Source organism: Caretta caretta, chromosome 7 (genome assembly GCF_965140235.1).
Source record: "Caretta caretta isolate rCarCar2 chromosome 7, rCarCar1.hap1, whole genome shotgun sequence".
NCBI lineage: Eukaryota > Metazoa > Chordata > Testudines > Cheloniidae > Caretta > Caretta caretta.
In genome coordinates this window covers 25399402-25419237 of record NC_134212.1, presented here as the reverse complement: position 1 = coordinate 25419237, position 19836 = coordinate 25399402, and the positions used below count along the sequence as shown (strand labels likewise).

The following is a 19836-nucleotide window of genomic DNA, read 5'->3' as shown; positions in this document are numbered from 1 at the left end:
TAAGTTAAAACATATATTATAAATAAGATATCTAGCCTTACACAGTATAATACTTCAGAAAAAATATATTCAGCGTCAATGGGAGTTTTAATGGGAGTCTTTGCAGGATCAAACCTACTATATTTAAATATCTCACCGCTGCATAGTGAAGTTTTCAAGTAAGAAATCTATAATGTGACATTTGTGAACTTTATTAAAAAGTAAAAATCAGCTTAAGAAGGCTACCTTCCTCTGATCATAAGCAGCAAAAGTAAAGAAAGAAGAAAAATATTAGCTGATATAACAGTTCATTAGATGAGCATTAATGTTGCATACTTCTGGGCTTATAACTAATTTTCTTGTACCTTGTTTAAAGGTTTGTCTAAGCAGCAGGGGTTCCAGTGATGGGTCTAGTTCTTCCCCAACATTTTCTAGCAGAAGTGGAGTCCCAAACTGAATGCAGTTCTCCAAAGTTCTCATGTAGTCTGTATCTGTGAACTTGATAACACTCAATTGGTTTTCTTTCTCTGAGTTCTTTATCCATTTATTGGCTTGACCCTGGGGATCAATCATTAATGGCCTAGAATGTACAATACAAAGAACTTGCTCAGTACACATGACTTTTTGTAAATTTGAAATTATTTCTGCTGTGGACTAGCTGGAAAAAAGTGACACATGATACTTTGTGGCTGTATTATTTTAAGAGATAAACGTCCACTGGCTGAATATTACAGTCACAATTTGATCAGAAATATCAGAATTCTTTTAAAAGCCATGAAGATGATGTTTATGATTTTTTTCAAAAGACACAGATCAGTATTCAGAACTTTGACGACAGCTTCATTGTATTTCTCCTTTCGAATTCTGATTTTTTAGAATTTTTTATTATATGTGAGTTTTGCAATAATTTTTGCTTTTTACAATAACTACCAGCAATTTGAGACTAATAGGGCTGATACCTCGAATGGCATAAGTGGGTGTAATTCCTTTCAATGGAGCTGTACTCACTTGCATTAACTGAAGATATGGGTCTATTTTTTTTTTAATTTTTTTTTGCAAGGAAGCAAAAGTTTTTAGCACAAAAGCTGTCAGACAGGTTTAGTGTATCCCATGGTAGGCTGTTCGAGTTTCAATGGAGGATCACTGAAGGGATAAAAATAGTGTCTTTCTTCCTGTAGCCAACATTCAGGTTCCAGAACAGAATTAATAATGAATGTTATTATTGAAATTTGTAATGTTCTTCTTACTGATTGAAATTCACTCCTGTGCAGAGGGCCATCCCAATGCTTCCACAGCATTTAAGAGGGATTTAAGTCCTCAAAATAAGGCTTCGATTGATCGGACTTTGATAACAAAGCTGGCCCTCTGCACAGAAGTCAATTTCATCCAATACACTCGTCTCTAAAACATGACAAAGAGCAAAGCTGAAGTTGACTGTGGTAGCAATAGGACCTTGAAATGTGTGTATAACCTGACTCACAGTTTTTCTATATTGTGGTTTATATATTTAATGGCTCACACAAGAAAAATATTTATTAAAACTGTTATCAAAAATGTCCTTCTGCCTTCTATGTTTCTACAACTGCAAAAAAGAATAAATTACCAGACTTATACCAATCTGTGTTCTAAGTCAATAGTTTTCCAATGTGAAGTCATTGTACACAATAGAAACTGTACACACATTGGAAAACAGTGGATAATCCGGAAGTAAGTTTAATCACAATATAAAATTCAACAACTGAATTTAAAGATGAAAAAAATATCTGTAATATTCTGGAAGGAAAAAACTTTCAACCACTGGAAACACTGTGCGGAACAAAGCCTCCTCAAGTTCCATTGAAGGAGGGGAAGGGTATGCAGCACCTTTCTGTTTCTAGTATACAGACTAAATTTGATTTAGTCTGAAATCTCGGTTTGTTTTAGCAAATTATTAGCTTCTTTGTTACCTACCAGCGCCTGGAGTTATCAACAATCACACCATTGTCAACCGAAAAGTTGTCTGTTGGTAATCCAGCAATATTCCAGGCTCTGATTTTTATTGGGTCACCAAGGGTCTTACTCAAAGAGAAGTTCTCAGAACAAGGAATATTTTTGTCCTGCAAGAAAAAATAAATCTTTATTCTTTATTTCTTTAAATTTTGTTAAAATACTGCTTCAGTTAAAAGTATTAATTTATTCACAACTTGCTTTAAAAATTAGCTTTTGTTCAAGGAGAGAAAATCATGGGGGGAAAAATTCACGTTTGCAGAAAATGGAAAGATTTTCCCAATTTTGTGGTGACTTTCCTCAATTTTGGCTGAGATTTTGTGGGATTTTTCTAGAGTTGTTTTTTTTTTGCCCCCAGTTCTGAAGGTATTCTTTTTTACCCTTTTGTAATATGTTGTGTGATGATAACTTACACACTGCGGTGTAGTGGGAAAAACAGAACCATCTGGAAATCTTTAAATTGCAAGAAAATTTTCCCAACTTTTGTTTATTTATTCTGTGTTTACACTTCCAATTAATACAACGCACTTTTCCAATGCCGGTCAGTCACATATTACTTCATCGCTACTTACTTATCTAAATCAAGTCTATGGTGCAACTGTCTCTTTAAAAAAAGCAAAAGCAGATACTGTGCAGCAATAATTTCTTCAGTAAAGCCCCAGCTATATAAATATATGTGCTAGCACAGACCTCTGCACCCATGAGGAACACCACTGACTTCAGTGGAACAATGGGATTCTGTACAGGTACATAGGTCAAAATTAGTGCATCTATTTGCAGGATTGGGACCTAGCAGCAGCTAGGGCTAGCAACATCCAACAACAAAATGGAAGTTGAAAGGCCCTGATCTTGCAAAGGGAACATTCTGGTCCTGTGTTAGCCCTATTGGTCCCTTTGCAGCCTAAGCCTTTATCTTCCACCTTGTCCTCCACCATACTTCAGGTTCCAGTACTGCAAACAGATGCCCCATGGAGTCCGACTGAAATCAGTGGGATGCTGTATGAGAGTAAGGGTCCATCTGAGCAAATCCCTTTGCAGAATCAGGGCCTTACATTGTGACTTGATATTTCGTTCTGCAAGTATGCAAGCCCTTTTCATGCAACCACTTTTAAAATGTTTTAAAGGGAAGAAGCACAGTTTAACAATGCTTAACATGTTTGCATCCACACTACAAACTTAAAAAATGTTTCATATTTATCCATCCAAAACTTAGGTTTGGAAACACAGTAAAGGAGCACCATCTCAAACACGGTAGTATTTAAAATGGTTTATTTAAATGGTTTACTTGAAAGGCTTTAGTTGGGGACAGGGCTAGTATCAGGATAGCTAAATTTGAAAAAATTCTTTTGGTTTGTGCTTGGGTTGGACAGACTAGTTAGCAATGTGCCATCCATCTTTAATGTAGCTGCACTTTAGTTGGTAAAGTGGTTGCTTTATTTATTTAAGGCCAGTTTCTGAAGTCCTCTCAATCATTACTTAGTCCTTACTCACATGAAACTCTCACTGAAGTCAATGGGTCAACATCAGATCATTTCTGGTACACCAGTGTAAACCTTGAGTAAATCCACTGAATTCAGTGAATTACTCCAGATTTACAAAAGTGTAAATCAGCAAAATTTAAACCACTCACTTTAATATGATTTTTTACTAAGTAGACACCAAGTGAAACATCAAAAATTTCAGGATTTGGCCCACAGATTGTAAAGCACTTTGGGATCTACTGGGATGAAAGATATTATTTAAATCTAAGATAAACTTTCTAACCTTGCACAACTTGCTCCAGTCTTTAGTACACTCTTGTCGAAAGGCACTAGTGAAAGCACCCAAATAAGCTATCACTCCAGCTGATATCAGAACATCTCCTGTCAAATTATCATATGTATTTTGAAGATCATTTGCAGCATTACACCATCTATGGATAAGCAAAGATACCATATAAAATTCCTCTATATTGGTAGCATTAACAGAGTACATCATCAACACAAGAAGTGTTTTCCCTTTATGTTAAAGGTGAATTGCAAATAAATAATTTAAACATTGTGTTTGTACCCTTGGATGTTGCTTTGAAGACTGCCTCAAATGTTTTGGTGAGTATTTTTTAGTCACAATATTGGGTCCTTTGACGATCTTTGAAGGACCTGATTGCCCCAGTCCCCAAATGAGGATACAGGGATGCAAAAGTTTAAGGCTCAGAGAACTAAAGCTCAGGTTTTGTCTCTGCTTTTGGATGCATGTTCAAATGAGCATTTGTATTTACATCTGACCTTGATTTTTCTCCACCCAGTCCTCCAATCAGCTTCTCTGCTCTTTCTAGTTTCTTAGCACACAGATCCACCTGGAATTCTAGACGAGCCTTTTCTTCAGTTTTCTCAACAAAGGTTTGTTGCAATTTTGCCAAATGATTCTCCACTGCTGCAAGTTCAGCTCTCTTCTGATTCAGTAATGCCATAGTTTCTGCTAAGGACTGCTGGGCCTCCGCTAGACGGGCTTTTTTGGGAGCAACCACCTGTTCAATTACAATTAATGCAGGGATGCTAAATCCATATGGTTTACTGATATATAAAGTTCTGTATGTAACACTTTGGATCAATATTCCAAGGTAAGGAGGAGCATATTTTATTATATTAATATTTGTGAAAACGAATAGGGAGGTGGGTCCTAATATACTAAATGCACTATGTTTTTTGAGAATGAAGCTTAGGAAGCATAGCCAACTAATAATGTATATTCATTCTAAATTACTTGAATAAAAAATTAAAATTAAACTGGCTCAGAATCTTGTTGTATTAAATTAATAAATTAAGTTGCATTACCGAGGCAGAAAACATACTGTATTGATGCTTGCCATAAATTTGTGTCCAACGTTGGACACCTTATATTGTTATTATAGCAGCAATGCTAGTACCATTGATAAAGAAAATTACCGAAGTGAGATAAACAAGGATTAAAGCAGACGTAATTTTTTCTCTAAGTTAAAACTTAAAACAAAAAAAGACCAATACAAAAATCCTCAAAACAATATCGTTCCAAAGTACCATTAATTGGCTAAAAATAATTACTTGATTTATGATTTGATTTTCAATACTCATTTACAGATGGCAATTTAGGTTATATTGTTTGAAGGAAGAAAAAAAAACATACAAATATTTTTCATGGTTTTCTAGAAGAATGAACATATTTCTGTTCTATTTAGTGGTGTGTGTAGCCTATGGCAGAGATTCCTCAGCTATTTAATTCTTTGGATTTCTCTGTAAGAGAAAGTCTCCTGCATGGACTCTCTCTCTCCATTCAACACCCCCTTTTTTCCTTGCTTGATTCTCAAAATATTTAATTATGTAGACCACCCACTCCCCATGGACCTCCTGGATCACAATTTTAGATATCCTTTTTTATTGTATAAGCAGAAAATAAAAGTATGATTATAGTTTTTGACAGACTTTATAGTACTTTATTTTAATCTGTATGCTGCTTCAGTAAAAACATCTCTTATCTTCATCAAATCTGACAGCTATTTTCATCTTCACAGTAGTCCCAGTCCTCTGTTAAATTTGAAAATATATGTCCTAAATTTATTTTCCAGTGAAGTACCTTTTATTTCAGTTTAACTGCAATCATAATAAGTAGCTTAGTCTTGCAGTCCTCATGTGTGAGTAGCTTCCAATAAAGCCAACGGGATTTTTCAGGACTGGACTCAACACGTACCTTAGCAACTCTGTCATACACTTCCATAGCCATAATCCATTTACACAAACCCTCAGCTGCGGAGGATGCTTTAGCCACCTTAGGCGGATCAAACTCAGGATTAGTCAGATATTCAGAACGAATCTTCTGCATGACAGTCACCTACATGATAAAAACATTACAGCCATAGGAAAACTTTATTTTTCTAAGGCCCAGTTTTGCCACCCTTACCATGCTGAACAGTACCTTAACTCCGCAAGTTGATCAACTGACATCACTAAGGAATTACTCAATATGGGTAACTGTGACAGAGTCCAGCCCTAATTTGTTTCTCTGATTTTCTCACTGTCTGCATTCTTACCAAGCTTCCCTCCTCGTTAGATCGCCATCCTTTGTGTCTTTCTTCAAGTCTTATTTTAAGTTGCCCCTCCTTCTGAAACAAATGCATTCCCTTTCTTCTTTTATATTCTTCCTTCAAATTTACTTATTTCAGCAAAGCTTTTTAATGATGATCCCCAAAGTTATCTCTACTGAATGAAGACTGGATCTTCAACCAGAGTATGTGAATGAATTACATTGCCTGTGCCTACTTCTGGGCCCAATCTTGTGAGATACTAAGCACTCAGCAACTTGTAAGGATCAGGCCCTTAGACAATAAGTTCCCTGCAAGCAGAGGTCATGTCTTTATATTGCGCCCTTGTACATTTCGAGGCATATAATCATACCATGTTATCCACACTGTCAGATTTAATCTATATTTCAGATAAACAGTTTTTTTAAATGAAATAAAAAAACCCACTGATATATTTAGTCCTTTCAAAATTAAATAAAATGTATTATGCCAGACCTGACTTCGTCATAGCTTCTCTGGTAAACATACAGGGACTGATTTAGTAAAGCTGGTACAAGGAGATGTTACTTACATATTTTGAGCTGGGTAAATCTAGGTACAGAACTTGTCACTCAGGCAGCTAGCAGGCAGTGGTACAGACATCCCCTACAGGGTATTTACTGGGGGATAACTCTAAATCCTGCTGGAATGCCATAGGAGGCACCACCAGTAGGAACCACTGAGAGGAGGAGTTGAATCACTGTATTTCCAGTCTGCCCTGGCCGTGCACCCTTCTTGGACAGTGTCATTCACTTCTCAGATGGCACTTGCTCCGAAAAGCCCCCAGAATAACTGAGCTTGCAAGCTGCTGTGTGCTGACACAATTCCCTCTTCCCCATATAGTTTATTTCCATGAAAGCCCAGGGTGAATTTACCCCTTGGTGTAATATCTTCCATACATGTTTTTGGAGCAGATTTCATTACTCAAAAGACATTAATCAAACACTTACTGGAATGTTATCCTTGTCATACTCTCTAAGATCCTTTAAGAAATTCATGTCACCCAGAACTTTCTTGCTAGGCCCCCAGTAATCCAAGACCTACAATGGAAATTAGGGAAGAACTTTAAAAACTTTTAAACCAAAATGAATTCATAAATATCCTCTAATTAACAGACAGGCATGCATGGAAAAGAGGCGACTAAGGGAGGATATGATAGAGGTCTATAAAATCATGAGTGGTATAGAAAAAGTAAATAAGGAAGTGTTATTTTTACTCCTTCTCATAATACAAGAACAAGGGGCCACCAAATGAAATTAATAGGTAGCAGGTTTAAAACAAACACAAGGAAGTATTTTTTCATACAACGCACTGTCAACCTCTGGAACTCCTTGCCAGAGGATGTTGTGAAGTCCAATACTGTAACGAGGTTCAAAACGGAGCTAGCTAGATTCATGGAGGATAGGTCCATCAATGGCTATTAGCCAGGATGGGCAGGAATGGTGTCCCTAGCCTCTGTTTGCCAGAAGCTGGGATTGGGTGATAGGGCATGGATCACTTGATGATAACCTGTCTGTTCATTCCTTTTGGGGCACCTGCCATTGGCCACTGTCAGAGGACAGGATACTGGGCTTAATGGACCTCTGGTCTGGCCAGTATGGCCGTTCTTATGTTTTTATGTTCATGCTTATTACAGAAGGTTGGTAAAAGTCAGATTGCAGCATGTTTAAGGATTTAGCCCAGACTGTTTATATTTTGAAGCTTTAATATACTACTAATCCAAAGCATTTGCCACTAAGGTCGATTTTATAGAAGTCGATCTATAGTAAGCGATTTTATACAGTAGGTCATGCATATTCCCACTAAGGGCATTAGGTCGGCGGAGTGCATCCTCAATACTGTGGCTAGCATCGACTCACGGAGTGGTGCACTGTGGGTAGCTATCCCACAGTCCCTGCTGCCCACTGGAATTCTGGTTTAAACTCACAATGCCTGATGGGGCAAAAACATTGTTGCAGGTGGTTTTGGGTACATGTCGTCAGTCTCCCCTCCCTTCCTCCCTCCCTCCCTCCTTGAAATCAATGGCAAACAATCATTTTGCACCTTTTTTCCTGGGTTATCCATGCAGACGCCATAGCATGGCAAGCATGGAGCCCGCTCAACTGCACACTGCTTTTGTGAGCCTTGTAAACACCTCACGCATTATCCTGCAGTATGTGCAGAGCCTAGCTAAGAATGAGGAAGATTGTGAGCAGGATATGGACACAGACGTTCCTGAAAGCACGGGATGTGGCAACTGGGATATCATGGCGGCACCGGAGCATGTTGATACAGTAGAACACCGATTCTGGGCCCAGCAAACAAGCACAGACTGGTGGGACCGCATAGCGTTGCAGGTATGGGATGATTCCCAGTGGCTGCGAAACTTTCGTATGCGTAAGGCCACTTTCATGGAACTGTATGAGTTGCTTTCCCCTGCCCTGACAGTTGAGAAGCGAGTGGTGATAGCTCTGTGGAAGCTTGCAATGCCTGACTGCTACCTGTCAATTGGGAGTCAATTCAGAGTGGGCAAATCTACTGTGGGGGCTGCTGTGATCCAAGTAGCCAGGGCAATCAATACCCTTCTGCTAAAAAGGGTAGTGACTCTGGGAAATGTGTAAGTCATAGTGGATGTCTTTGCTGTAATGGGGTTCCCTAACTGTGGTGGGGCGATAGACGGAATGCATATCCCTATCTTGGCACCGGACCACCTTGCCAAAGAGTACATAAACCGCAAGGGGTACTTCTCAATGGTGTTGCATGCACTGGTGGATCACAAGGGCCGTTTCACTGACATCAACATGGGATGGTCGGGAAAGGTGCATGACGCTCACATATTTCGGAACTTTGGGCTGTTCGGAAAGCTGCAAGAAGGGACTTTTTTCCTAGACCAGAAAATTACCACTGGGGATGTTGAAATGCCAATAATTATCCTTGGGGACCCAGCCTACCCCTTGCTCCCATGGCTCATGAAGCCGTACACAGGCAGCCTGGACAGTAGTAAGGAGCAGTTCAACTATAGGCTGAGCAAGTGCAGAATGGTGGTAGAATGTACCTTTGGACATTTAAAAGCTCACTGGTGCTGTTGCTGACTAGGTTAGACCTCAGCACAACCAACATTCCTATTGTAATTGCTGCTTGCTGTGTGCTCCATAATATCTGGGAGAGTAAGGGGGAGACGTTTATAGCGGGGTGGGAGCTTGAGGCAAATCGCCTGGTGTCCAATTTTGAACAGCCAGACACCAGGGCAAATAGAAGAGCACACTGAGGTGTGCTGCGAATCAGAGAGTCTTTGAAAAACAGTTTCATGACTGACCAGGGTATGGTATGACAGTTGTGTGTGTTTGTCCTTGATGCAAAGCCTCCTCCTTTGTTGAATGTACTTCCCTGTAAGCCAATCCCCTTCCCTCCCTTCAACCACAGCTGGCACAGGAAATGAAGTCCCTATTGTTCTGAATCCATTCATTCTTTATTTATTAAAAAAAACTTGAGATCACTGACAACGCTGACTAGTAAAAGGTAGCCTGGGTATACAAAGGGTTTGATAACAGGGTGAGGTTGGGGAGGAGGGAAGGACAAGGCCACATTGCTTATTGTAGCCAAACTACAAATCAAAGAGGTTTGAATGACAGCCTTCTGTTGCTTGGGCCATCCCCTGGAGTTGAGTGGCAGGGTGCGCGAAGCCTCCCCACCCCCGTGTTCTTGGGCATCTGTGTGAGGAGGATATGGAACTTGCCGAGGAGGGCAGGCGGTTACACAATGGATGCAGCGGGGGTCTGTACGCCAATTGCCTTTCCTGCAGCTCCACCAGATGCCTCATCATGTCTGTTTGCTCCCCCATTAGCCTCAGTATCTCCTCCTGGGTGTTCCGATCACGCTCACTGTATGCTTTCCTGGCCTCTGCCACCGAATGCCTCCATGCATTCAGCTGTGCCCTATAAGTGCGGGAGGACTGCATGAGATCTGAAAACATGTCATTGCGAGTGTGTTTTTTTCGCCTTCTAATCTGCAATAACCTCAGGGACAGAGTTGATGCGGGGAGCATAGAAGCATTTGCAGCTGCAGAGGGGAAAAAAAAGAAGAGTAGACTTTTAAGAAGATACATTTCTGAGAACAAAAGGGAGATTCTTTCACAGTGAATCAAGCAATTCACTGCAGACAGCACATGTGTTTTAGGTAAAAGGTCGCATTTTGTCTTTTACATTGAGCGCCTGCCGGTATGGTGACACATCACACACAGATGGGAAACAGAATTTGGTTTCCAGGCAGCCATGGTAAACCAAAGGGTACGTTAGGTTGGCTTCTTCCACGTTCATAACATGTGGGAATGGTTTCAAACTGCAGCGCCCTCCTTTCCCAGAGCAACCAGTGCCAGTTGGGTTTGCTGTTTAAAAGGAAGGACTGCAGTTGCCGTTTAAAAGGAGGGGCTGCTGTTTTGGGGTGGATGTGCAGCACACCCCTCTCCCTGCCCCCACATGGCTATTCTCTGGGATGATCCCTTTTAGCCAAGCCCAAACAGCCCAGCATGCCTGGGGTCTAATGTGTGGGGGATCACCAAATAGAGGGGATTACTGTTGCCTTACAAAACTTCCCTCTTTCAACCAGGTGACCATGAATGATATCACCATCCTGAGGCTGACGCAGAAAGATAAAGACTGAATGTTGCATGAATGCGACCAAAACCCAGGACCATTCGCTGCCATGCTTTGTGCTGCAATGATTCCAGATCACTTGCTACTGGCTTGGTGTGGTAAAGTGTCCTACTGTGGAGGATAAAATAAGGCAGCCCTCCTCAGAAACCTTCTGCAAAGGCTTTCAGAGTACCTCCAGAAGAGCTTAATGGAGATGTCCCTGGAGGATTCCCGCTCCATCCCCAGACACATTAACAGACTTTTCCAATAGCTGTACTGGCCGCGAATGCATTCCAATTGTTCAGGGCAAATCAAACATTAAACACAATTGCTTTTAACCCCTATAGTTTCGTTACAAATGTGCACTCACCAGAGGTGCCTTCTCCACCTTCAGGGTCCAAGAACAATACACTCTGGGAGGGTATTGGCTCCAGAGTGAGGAAAAGGTCCTGGTTGCCGGGGAGAATGGATTCTCTGCTTGCCTGATGCGCATTCTCCCCCTCCTCCTCAAAATCCTTATTGTGTCCACGAAGAGCGTTGGGGTACTGGTAGGGTCCCGCCCTAGAATGGCATGCAGCTGATCACAGAAGCAGCATGTCTGGGGCTCTGACCCGGAGCAACCGTTTGCCTCCTTTGTCTTTTGGTAGGCTTGCCTGAGCGCCTTAATTTTCATGTGGCACTGCTGTGTGTCCCTGTTGTAGCCTCTGTCCATCATGCCCTGTGTGATTTTGACATATATATCAGCATTTCTTCTGCAGGAGTTCTGCCTGCAGATTCTTCTCCCCATACAGCAATCAGATCCAGTGTCTCCCATTCCCTCCATGCTGGAGCTCGTTTGCAATTTTGGGGGGACTGCATGGTCACCTGTTCTGCTGAGCTCGCCACGCTGACTAAACAGGAAATGAAATTCAAAAGTTCCCGGTGCTTTTCGTGTGTACCTGGCTAGTGCATCAGAGGTGAAAGTGCTGTCCAGAGAGGTCACATTGGAGCACTCTGGGATACATCCCAGAGGCCAATACCATCAAATTGCACAGCGCTGCATCTACTGTACCCCAAATTCGACCCAGGAAAGTCTATTTTAGCACTACTCCCCTTGTCAGGGAAGAGTACAGGAGTTGATTTTAAGAGCCCTTCAGGTTGGCGGAAGGGGGTTGGTTGTGTAGACACATTCATTCCACAGTATGCATCCGATGAAGTGAGCTGTAGCTCACGAAAGCTTATGCTCAAATAAATTGGTTAGTCTCTAAGGTGCCACAAGTACTCCTTTTCTTTTTGTGAATACAGACAAACACAGCTGTTACTCTGAACCATTCATTATAAAATCCACCTAACCTGGCTAAATTCGACCTAACCTCGTAGTGTAGACCAGGCCTTAGTTTCCTCGTTTATGTTATTAATATAAGGCCCATCTTCCCTAATGTTCTAATGTCAAAGCAATGTTCTTTTCCAAGACAGAAAGGAAAGAAATCCAATGGGGTCACATGGTATGAAGATGAAATCTCCTTGAGGATGGAATCAGCCACAGAGAGAGGAGTCTGTTGGACCAAATATTTCCCTAGACCAGACTTAAAAATCAAATAGTGACTGTGGGGAAAAAGACCCTTTACTCTGATGATCAGGGGGTACCCCTTGTACAATTAGGGAGTTCTGCCTGATTCACCACCTGTAGAGGCTAAGGCAAGAGTCCACTTAACTGCCCTGTGTCTACAACAGCAGTAGCAACTCTCAGGGAGAATGACAGATACAGGACCAGGAGTCACAGAAAGCAGAAAACAGTGAACTCTCCACTCCTCCACAAGCTATTCTGTAGTTCCACAACAGGTGGATTGGAAGCTGAAGCTGTCTCCTTGCAGATGTACAGCCTGCATCCATGGTTTTCTTGAAGGCTGCAAATGTGTGTCTAGTTTATAGGGCCCTATATTTTTCATTTGAGAAGAACTGCTATTGACGAACAAATATATTAGAAAAATTACATTCTTATTTGAAATTTGCTTTCTGCCATTTTACCTTGCCTCCAGTCCCGGCAGGATCTGTAATTCTTTCAGGTTTTATATCTTTCATAACACAGACGGCAGCCATAACTAGTTTGACACCAGATGGAGGATTCTTCATTGATTTCACAATTGTTATATCAGATGGCTAAAACAAAAGTGACATTTTAAAAATAAAATGTATTGATTTACAGTTTTGTATCTCGTACACAAAATACATTAAGCTCAATATTCATAACAAAAGAAAAAAGGATTATCAATTTCTCATGACCAAGTAGCATATATGTAGTGAATAAAAACAGAAATGAAAGGAATTTTAACACTGCACACAATAAATATAAGAATAATTATAGGGTTTGTTTTTTTGCAAGGGATGATTTGAAAACATATAGTTAATATTGCCTGAACACAAGAAAAATCCACCCTACAGCAACTTTTTCTTATACATGGGCGATCAAAATTAGATCAAGTTTAGTAAGTGTAAACAAACCATACAAAAATTCAAGACTAGGTCAAAAGATTTCTTTGGTACTTATCCCGAGGTGGCACACAAGAACTCTCATATGTTTGGCAAGTCCAAATGAACAGTTCCTGCAGGCATTTTCTCTACAATACTGTTCTAAAGTCTGGTAACTGAGTCATAATGGTGACTCTGAAAAATTCAAGATCCAGAAAATTCTTAGCCACATTATAATTTTAAAACAAAAATGTAAGCGCTGGATTCCTTGAATGGACATCCCTAAGCTTAGCTAGGTGGCGAAATTAAACACCAATGTTAATATGTCGATTTTGTGTAGTGCCTAATACAGCTCCAGTCCTGCCAATATGCTTGTGCTTAGCTTTAGGAATGTGGTTAGTCCCATGAAAGAACTGAATCAGACTACATGTGAGAGTTAAGCATGTATAAATGTGTTTGTAAGATCTTAATCAGGATTCCTCTTCTCATCTAAGTTTTTTTGTGTAGTAATGGCCAGGTGGTTTCCTAAAGCAACAGATTTAGGGCCTAATCCTGAGATTAGGGCCTAATGCTGAGCATTTCCTGAGAGACCTCAACTTCCACTGACTTCATCAGGATTTGAGGGTGCTCAACATCTTGCAGGAGGAACACAGCTCCTTGCATGATCAGACCCACTCATTCCAAAAAGATGATAAAACAAAGATATACAGAGTGGTGCTCAAAGAAGTTTGTGACTAAGCAGATAGAGAAAACCTAAAGCTGAGATGGACCAGAAAAAAGAATAAAGGACAGAACCTAGTATCTAGAGAGATGGGAGCCAGGGAAAGAAGGGAGAGTGACATACTGCCTTGGGAAAGTATTTATAAAGAAAGTCTAGGGACCAAAAAAAAAAAAAATCACACAGGCTTTCAACTCTCAAGCAGAGAAGATATCTGAAAACTGTTTTCTCAGAAGTGCTTTCTGTGTCACATGACACAAACAAGTATGTTTTTTAACAGATTTCCTAAATTCAGAAGAAGAATTTGTGATTACCCAGATGTCAAAAACTGAGAATTTTAACCTTTTTCAAACCTTTTCTTCTTTTCTCCTTAATGTGTTCTTTGGCAAATAACCCAAAGTACACAGAAAAATTAAATAATTTTTTGAAGTGCCACTTTTAAAAATTTAGCTCGCCTTAAGGGTGTCAAGGGCAGAAAGTGCAGCCTCTAGCGCTGGAATTGCCTCTGCCAGGTCACTCTCACACTCATTCTTCAGTTCCTGGGCTTCCGCTGCTTTTTCTGTAGCAATCTCTTCATCTATTTTCACAGTTTTACTTTTTGCTTCCACTTCTGCCGATTCCTTCTCTATAATCTAAAGAAAACACTCATGAGCAGAATTCATCGAACTTGCCACTGAATGGTGTTTATTCAATCAACTGTCTGGGGCTATGATGTAGAGCATCTATAAAATAATTTTGGTTTCAGAGGAACAGCCGTGTTAGTCTGTATTCGCAAAAAGAAAAGGAGTACTTGTGGCACCTTAGAGACTAACCAATTTATTTGAGCATGAGCTTTCGTGAGCTACAGCTCACGATGAAGTGAGCTGTAGCTCACGAAAGCTCATGCTCAAATAAATTGGTTAGTCTCTAAGGTGCCACAAGTACTCCTTTTCTTTTTGAAAATAATTTTGGTTTACTTCTTTGTCTTTTTCAGTAGGTTAGTATTAGAATCATTATTAATTTATGTGACACTGACCTGCATAAAAAATTGTTTTCTCAAAATAAACTGAAAAGAAAAGATCTGTAGGTAATGGGAATTTTGTAGGAGTAACATAACATCTCTGTGGACCCACGTCAATAGCTGGCAGAATCAAACAAACATAAGCAGCCTTAGATTTGAAATTGGAACTGAGAGACATATAAAAGGTGTTCTTTGCACTAAATAAGGGCTTTATATCCCTACAATTTTGAAATTCCTACCAAGAAACCCACCACTACGTGCACTAAGATTGCAGTTACTACAAATAGCTGTTTTTACAATACTTTTACAGTGAAAAAGGCCACAAGTTTACCAGGCGATTTTTTTGTGCCTCATGCTGCAACTTAAAAATGGATTTGTAATGTAAAATGATTTTTACAGGCCCCTAGTCTGTAATATAGACTATACCTATTGTGCTTTTTTTTTTTTTTTTTTTTTGAGTGAAGAGGCCATCACTTGATTCAGGGCAATGACTCCCTCCCATTTCTGTCAATCTGACGACTAGTTTCCCTCAAAGCTTTTGGGTGTTGGGGACTCTGACCTGGAATGCAGATTTGTCAGAGAAGGCGGAATGTACTGGAATGCATTTTTAGAAAGCCATTTTTAAGTAACAGCCAAGTTGACAAAAACGTCAAGAAAGACTTCTGTCTATTTGGTACTACAGTTACTGTAAGAGCATCCACGTACATCTACTAAGAGAGAGTTAAACTACCAAAATCCATGAAATTTTAATGAGAGTTGGGCACCCTACTTCCTTAGGCTCTGTTGAAAACCCCAGCCTATAACCTTAGGCCATGTCTACACTAGTAGGACTTCAGTGGTACAGCTGCACTGGTATACTACACTGGCAAAGTGCTCCGAGCATGGATGCAGTTTATACCAGCAAAACTGAGCTTTTGCCAGTATAGCTTATTCCAGCCCCATTGAGCAAAACAAGCTATACTAGCAAAAGTGCAGTTTTATCTGTAAACTGCAATCACTAGGGGCTTTTGCCAGCATAGTTATATCAGTCAGGGAATCAAACCTCTGACCAGCATAGCTATACTGGCAGATGTTTTTAGTTTAAATAAAGCATCAATGTGTAACCACAGGCGCTTCAAAAACAAGAACAAAGCTTGTATCTTGAACTCATCTCCCTTGTAAGACAGACAGCATACGATAGCATAATTATACTACCCCTTTCAGGAATTCAGTGTAAAGCTCCTCCATGAATAACTGAGATTCTGAGGTATGGACAAATATATTGTACAGTAAGTACTCTTCATTAAAAACTAATTGCTTTGCAAGTGGCATTATGGATCTGTAATATTCACACAAACGCTGTACAACGTGCTTTCACGGGATTACTTAGGCTTTATCTACACTACAGAGGTAGGTCGACATAAGGCAGCTTATGTTGACCTAACTATGTTAGTGTTTACACTACATATCCTGCTGATATACGTGCTTTATTACACTGACATCATAACTCCACCTCCACGAGAGGGCTTACGTCAGTGTAGTTAGGGTGACACGGTGTCTGTGTAGACACTGTGTTTCTTATGTTGGCTGTTGGTTGTCATTCTTTTCCGCTGGAGCCGTGAAATTAAGAAGAAAGCGATCTCCCAAGCCAGGCTGCTACCAGGTTCTCTCCAAGCCAGACTGCCACCCAGGCTCCCGGCTTGGGCTGCCGCCCGGGCTCCCCACTCTCCACTGGGAGCCCTGCTGCCCCTCCTCCCAGGATCCCAGTTCCCCAATCCCCACTGGGAGCATGGCAGCTGACTGGACTCCAGGCGTGGATCTCCCTGCTGGAGGTGACAAGCCCCGGGTGGCTTCTCCTCTGCTCCTGGCTGGAAAAGGGGAGGCAAGAAGCCCAGGTGGTTGCCCTCTGCTCCTGGTTGGGAGTGTGAAGGCAAGAAGCCTGGGTGGCAGCTGGGCTCCCAGCAGGGAGCTGAATGGAGCTGAAAGCCCTGGTACTCAGCTCCCCACACTGCCCCTCTTCAGTTGGTGGAAATGCTCCTAATGAGGATGCACGCCACCAACAGAAGGAAGGTAATGTGGACACCAGCCACTGCAGTAATTACTGTGGTGGCTGTAAGTCGACCTAACAGATCGAGTTAAGACTGTAGCGTAGACATGCCCTCATATTAAGAAGGCAGCACAAAATGTGCATTTATATATTCAGTATTTTGGAGTTATACTACTCATTAATTAGTCTTCAGATCATACATAGGAATGGCCATACCTGACTATTCATGAGTCAAACTCAACAAAGCTGGTGCAAGACATTAAAAAGTATATCCTATGGAATTAGCTATGTCCATTATGCTCCCAAGGGGATTCATTCTTGCAGATTATTTCTGTCTTTTCTCCCCATCAGGATATCATTATGGGAGCCAGCTTTACATTCTGCTGGGCTTTCATAGAGCTTTACCAGCAGGAGCCTCTAATGGGAACCCTACTTCCCCAGATTTCCTGGAAACCCCACCTTAGCAACATGATAGTTTCTAATTAAAATAATAATTTAATCATTACAAATAACTCAAATTATGTATTTCAGCATTAAACAATATATTTGCTTAACTCTACCTTCATCATATTTGCATTATCCACTTTAGCCTCCTCCAGTTTGGGTTGCAGATCAACTAGTTCTTGCTTCATTTCACCAACCTAGATGGACATTTCTTTATAAAATTATCACAGTAGCAGTAAATGCTGATGCTAAAAATATAGCAAATAATAAGTGGAAAGTTTAACATTTAAATACAGTATAAAATCAAATATGGGTACTATATTTAAAAGAACCCCATAAAAACTTGTTATATTCCCTGAAAACAGGCTCAAACATTAGTGACAAGAACCTGTGGTTTAAAAATTAGAGAAACATCAGTACTATAAATACATAAAATTACTACATATAAGAACAGTGGGTGAAATCCCATTGATTTTAAATGGGGCCAGGATTTGATTTAGTGATATTGATTTTAATAATTTAAGCAAGGCTTTTATATCAAAACAAAGAAAACACTACAGAAAGATTAATATTATAGTGCTCAATCCTGCAGCCCTTTGGTTTCATGGAGTCACATCCATGCAAGCACTTACTTAGACTGTAAGTTCTTTGGAGTACAGACCATCCCTTTATTATATATTTGCATAGTGCCTAGTACAGTGGAGCCGCTGTCTCTAGGCACTATCACAATATAAATAAACAAACAATGATGTCTGCAGAAAAATGGAAAAGTCAGTTTATCTTGGTCTTATGTTTTAAGACTGTGTTAAAAGCAGTGACCAGTGAGATACACTTTGCATGAAGGGAATGACATAGGTCACAATTCCTGGGTATAAAAGACAAAAGAACAGGCTGTTCAGGTATGGTCCATGTAGGTATACGTATTTTCTACATACGAAGAAAAATATCCTGGCTCTATTTTTAAGATTGCAGCCTACTTTAAAACATAGTAGTCTTTGGCCTTGCCTACACTATGAAATTACTCCGATTTTACAGAAGTCGATTTTTGGGAACAGATTGTATGAAGTTGAGTGCATGCGTCCACACTAAGCACATTAATTCGGTGGTGTGCGTTCACAGTACCGTGGCAAGCATCGACATTGCGAGAGGTGCACTGTGGGTTCCTATCCCACAGCTCCCGCAGTCCCTGCTGCCCATTGGAATACTGGGCTGAGCTCCCAATGCCTGATAGGGCCAAAAATTTGTTGCGGGTGGTTATGGTCAACCCTCCCTCCATGAAAGCAACGGCAGACAATCATTTTGCGCCCTTTTCCCTGGGTTGCCCGAGCAGACGCCATAGCATGGCAAGCATGGAGCCCATTCAGCTCACTGCAGCAGTTATGACCATTATAAACACCTCGCGCATTATCGTGCAGTTTATGCGGAACCAGACCCTGAAAAACCAGGCGAGGAGGCGACAGCAGCGTGGTGACGAGAGTGATGAGGACATGGACAAAGATTTCTCTAAAACCACAGTCCCCAGCAATTTGGAGATCATGCTGTTAATGGGGCAGGCTCATGCCATGGAACGCCGATTCTGGGCTCAGGAAACAAGCACAGACTGGTGGGACCGCATAGTGTTGCAGGTTTGGGATGATTCCCAGTGGCTCCGAAACTTTTGCATGCATAAGGGCACTTTCATGGAACTTTGTGACTTGCTTTCCCCTGCCCTGAAAAGCGCAAGAATACCAAGATGAGAGCAGCCCTCACAGTTGAGAAGAGAGTGGCAATAGCCCTGCGGAAGCTTGCAACGCCATACAGCTACCGGTCGTTGGGAATCAATTTGGAGTGGGCAAATCTACTGTGGGGGCTGCTGTGATGCAAGTAGCCAACACAATCATTGAACTGCTGCTATCAAAGGTAGTGACTCTGGGAAATGTGCAGGTCATAGTGGATGGCTTTGCTGCAATGGGATTCCCTAACTGTAGTGGGACTATAGATGGAACGCATATCCCTGTCTTGGGACCGGACCACCAAGGCAGCCAGTACATAAACCGAAAGGGGTACTTTTCAATGGTGCTGCAAGCACTGGTGGATCACAAGGGATGTTTCACCAACATCAATGTGGGATGGCTGGGAAAGGTTCATGATGCTTGCGTCTGCAGGAACTCTGGTCTGTTTAAACGACTGCAGAAAGGGATTTACTTCCCAGACCAGAAAATAACTGTTGGGGATGTTGAAATGCCTATTGTTATCCTTGGAGATCCAGCCTACCCCTTAATGCCATGGCTCATGAAGCCGTACACAGGCACCCTGGACAGTAGTAAGGAGCTGTTCAACTATAGGCTGAGCAAGTGCAGAATAGTGGTAGAATGTGCATTTGGACGTTTAAAGGGTCACTGGTGCAGTTTACTGACTCACTCAGACCTCAGCGAAACCAATATTCCAATTGTTATTGCTGCTTGCTGCTGTGTGCTCCACAATCTCTGTGAGAGTAAGGGGGAGATGTTTATGGCGGGGTGGGAGGCTGAGGCAAATCACCTGGTCACTGAATACGCACAGCCAGACACCAGG

The 19836-nt window shown here is 41.2% G+C and overlaps 1 protein-coding gene across 6 annotated transcripts in view; it reads right to left on the bottom strand.

Annotated features, from left to right (window-relative positions):
- The window catches only part of DNAH12 (dynein axonemal heavy chain 12), a 177429-nt gene that overhangs the window by 42794 nt on the left and 114799 nt on the right, over positions 1–19836 (bottom strand). For 5 of the 6 annotated variants that reach the window (XM_048856798.2, XM_048856795.2, XM_048856794.2 and 2 more), the window contains 9 exons: positions 17400–17480; positions 14269–14445; positions 12655–12786; positions 6988–7077; positions 5668–5808; positions 4230–4471; positions 3730–3877; positions 1930–2075; positions 345–559 (listed from right to left, as the gene is read on the bottom strand). In XM_048856798.2, coding sequence (XP_048712755.2) covers positions 345–559; positions 1930–2075; positions 3730–3877; positions 4230–4471; positions 5668–5808; positions 6988–7077; positions 12655–12786; positions 14269–14445; positions 17400–17480 — 1372 coding nt within the window. Of the gene's footprint in view, positions 1–344; positions 560–1929; positions 2076–3729; positions 3878–4229; positions 4472–5667; positions 5809–6987; positions 7078–9502; positions 10076–11017; positions 11366–12654; positions 12787–14268; positions 14446–17399; positions 17481–19836 lie in introns of those variants that run through there. The other variant, XM_048856800.2, reaches the window with a different exon arrangement.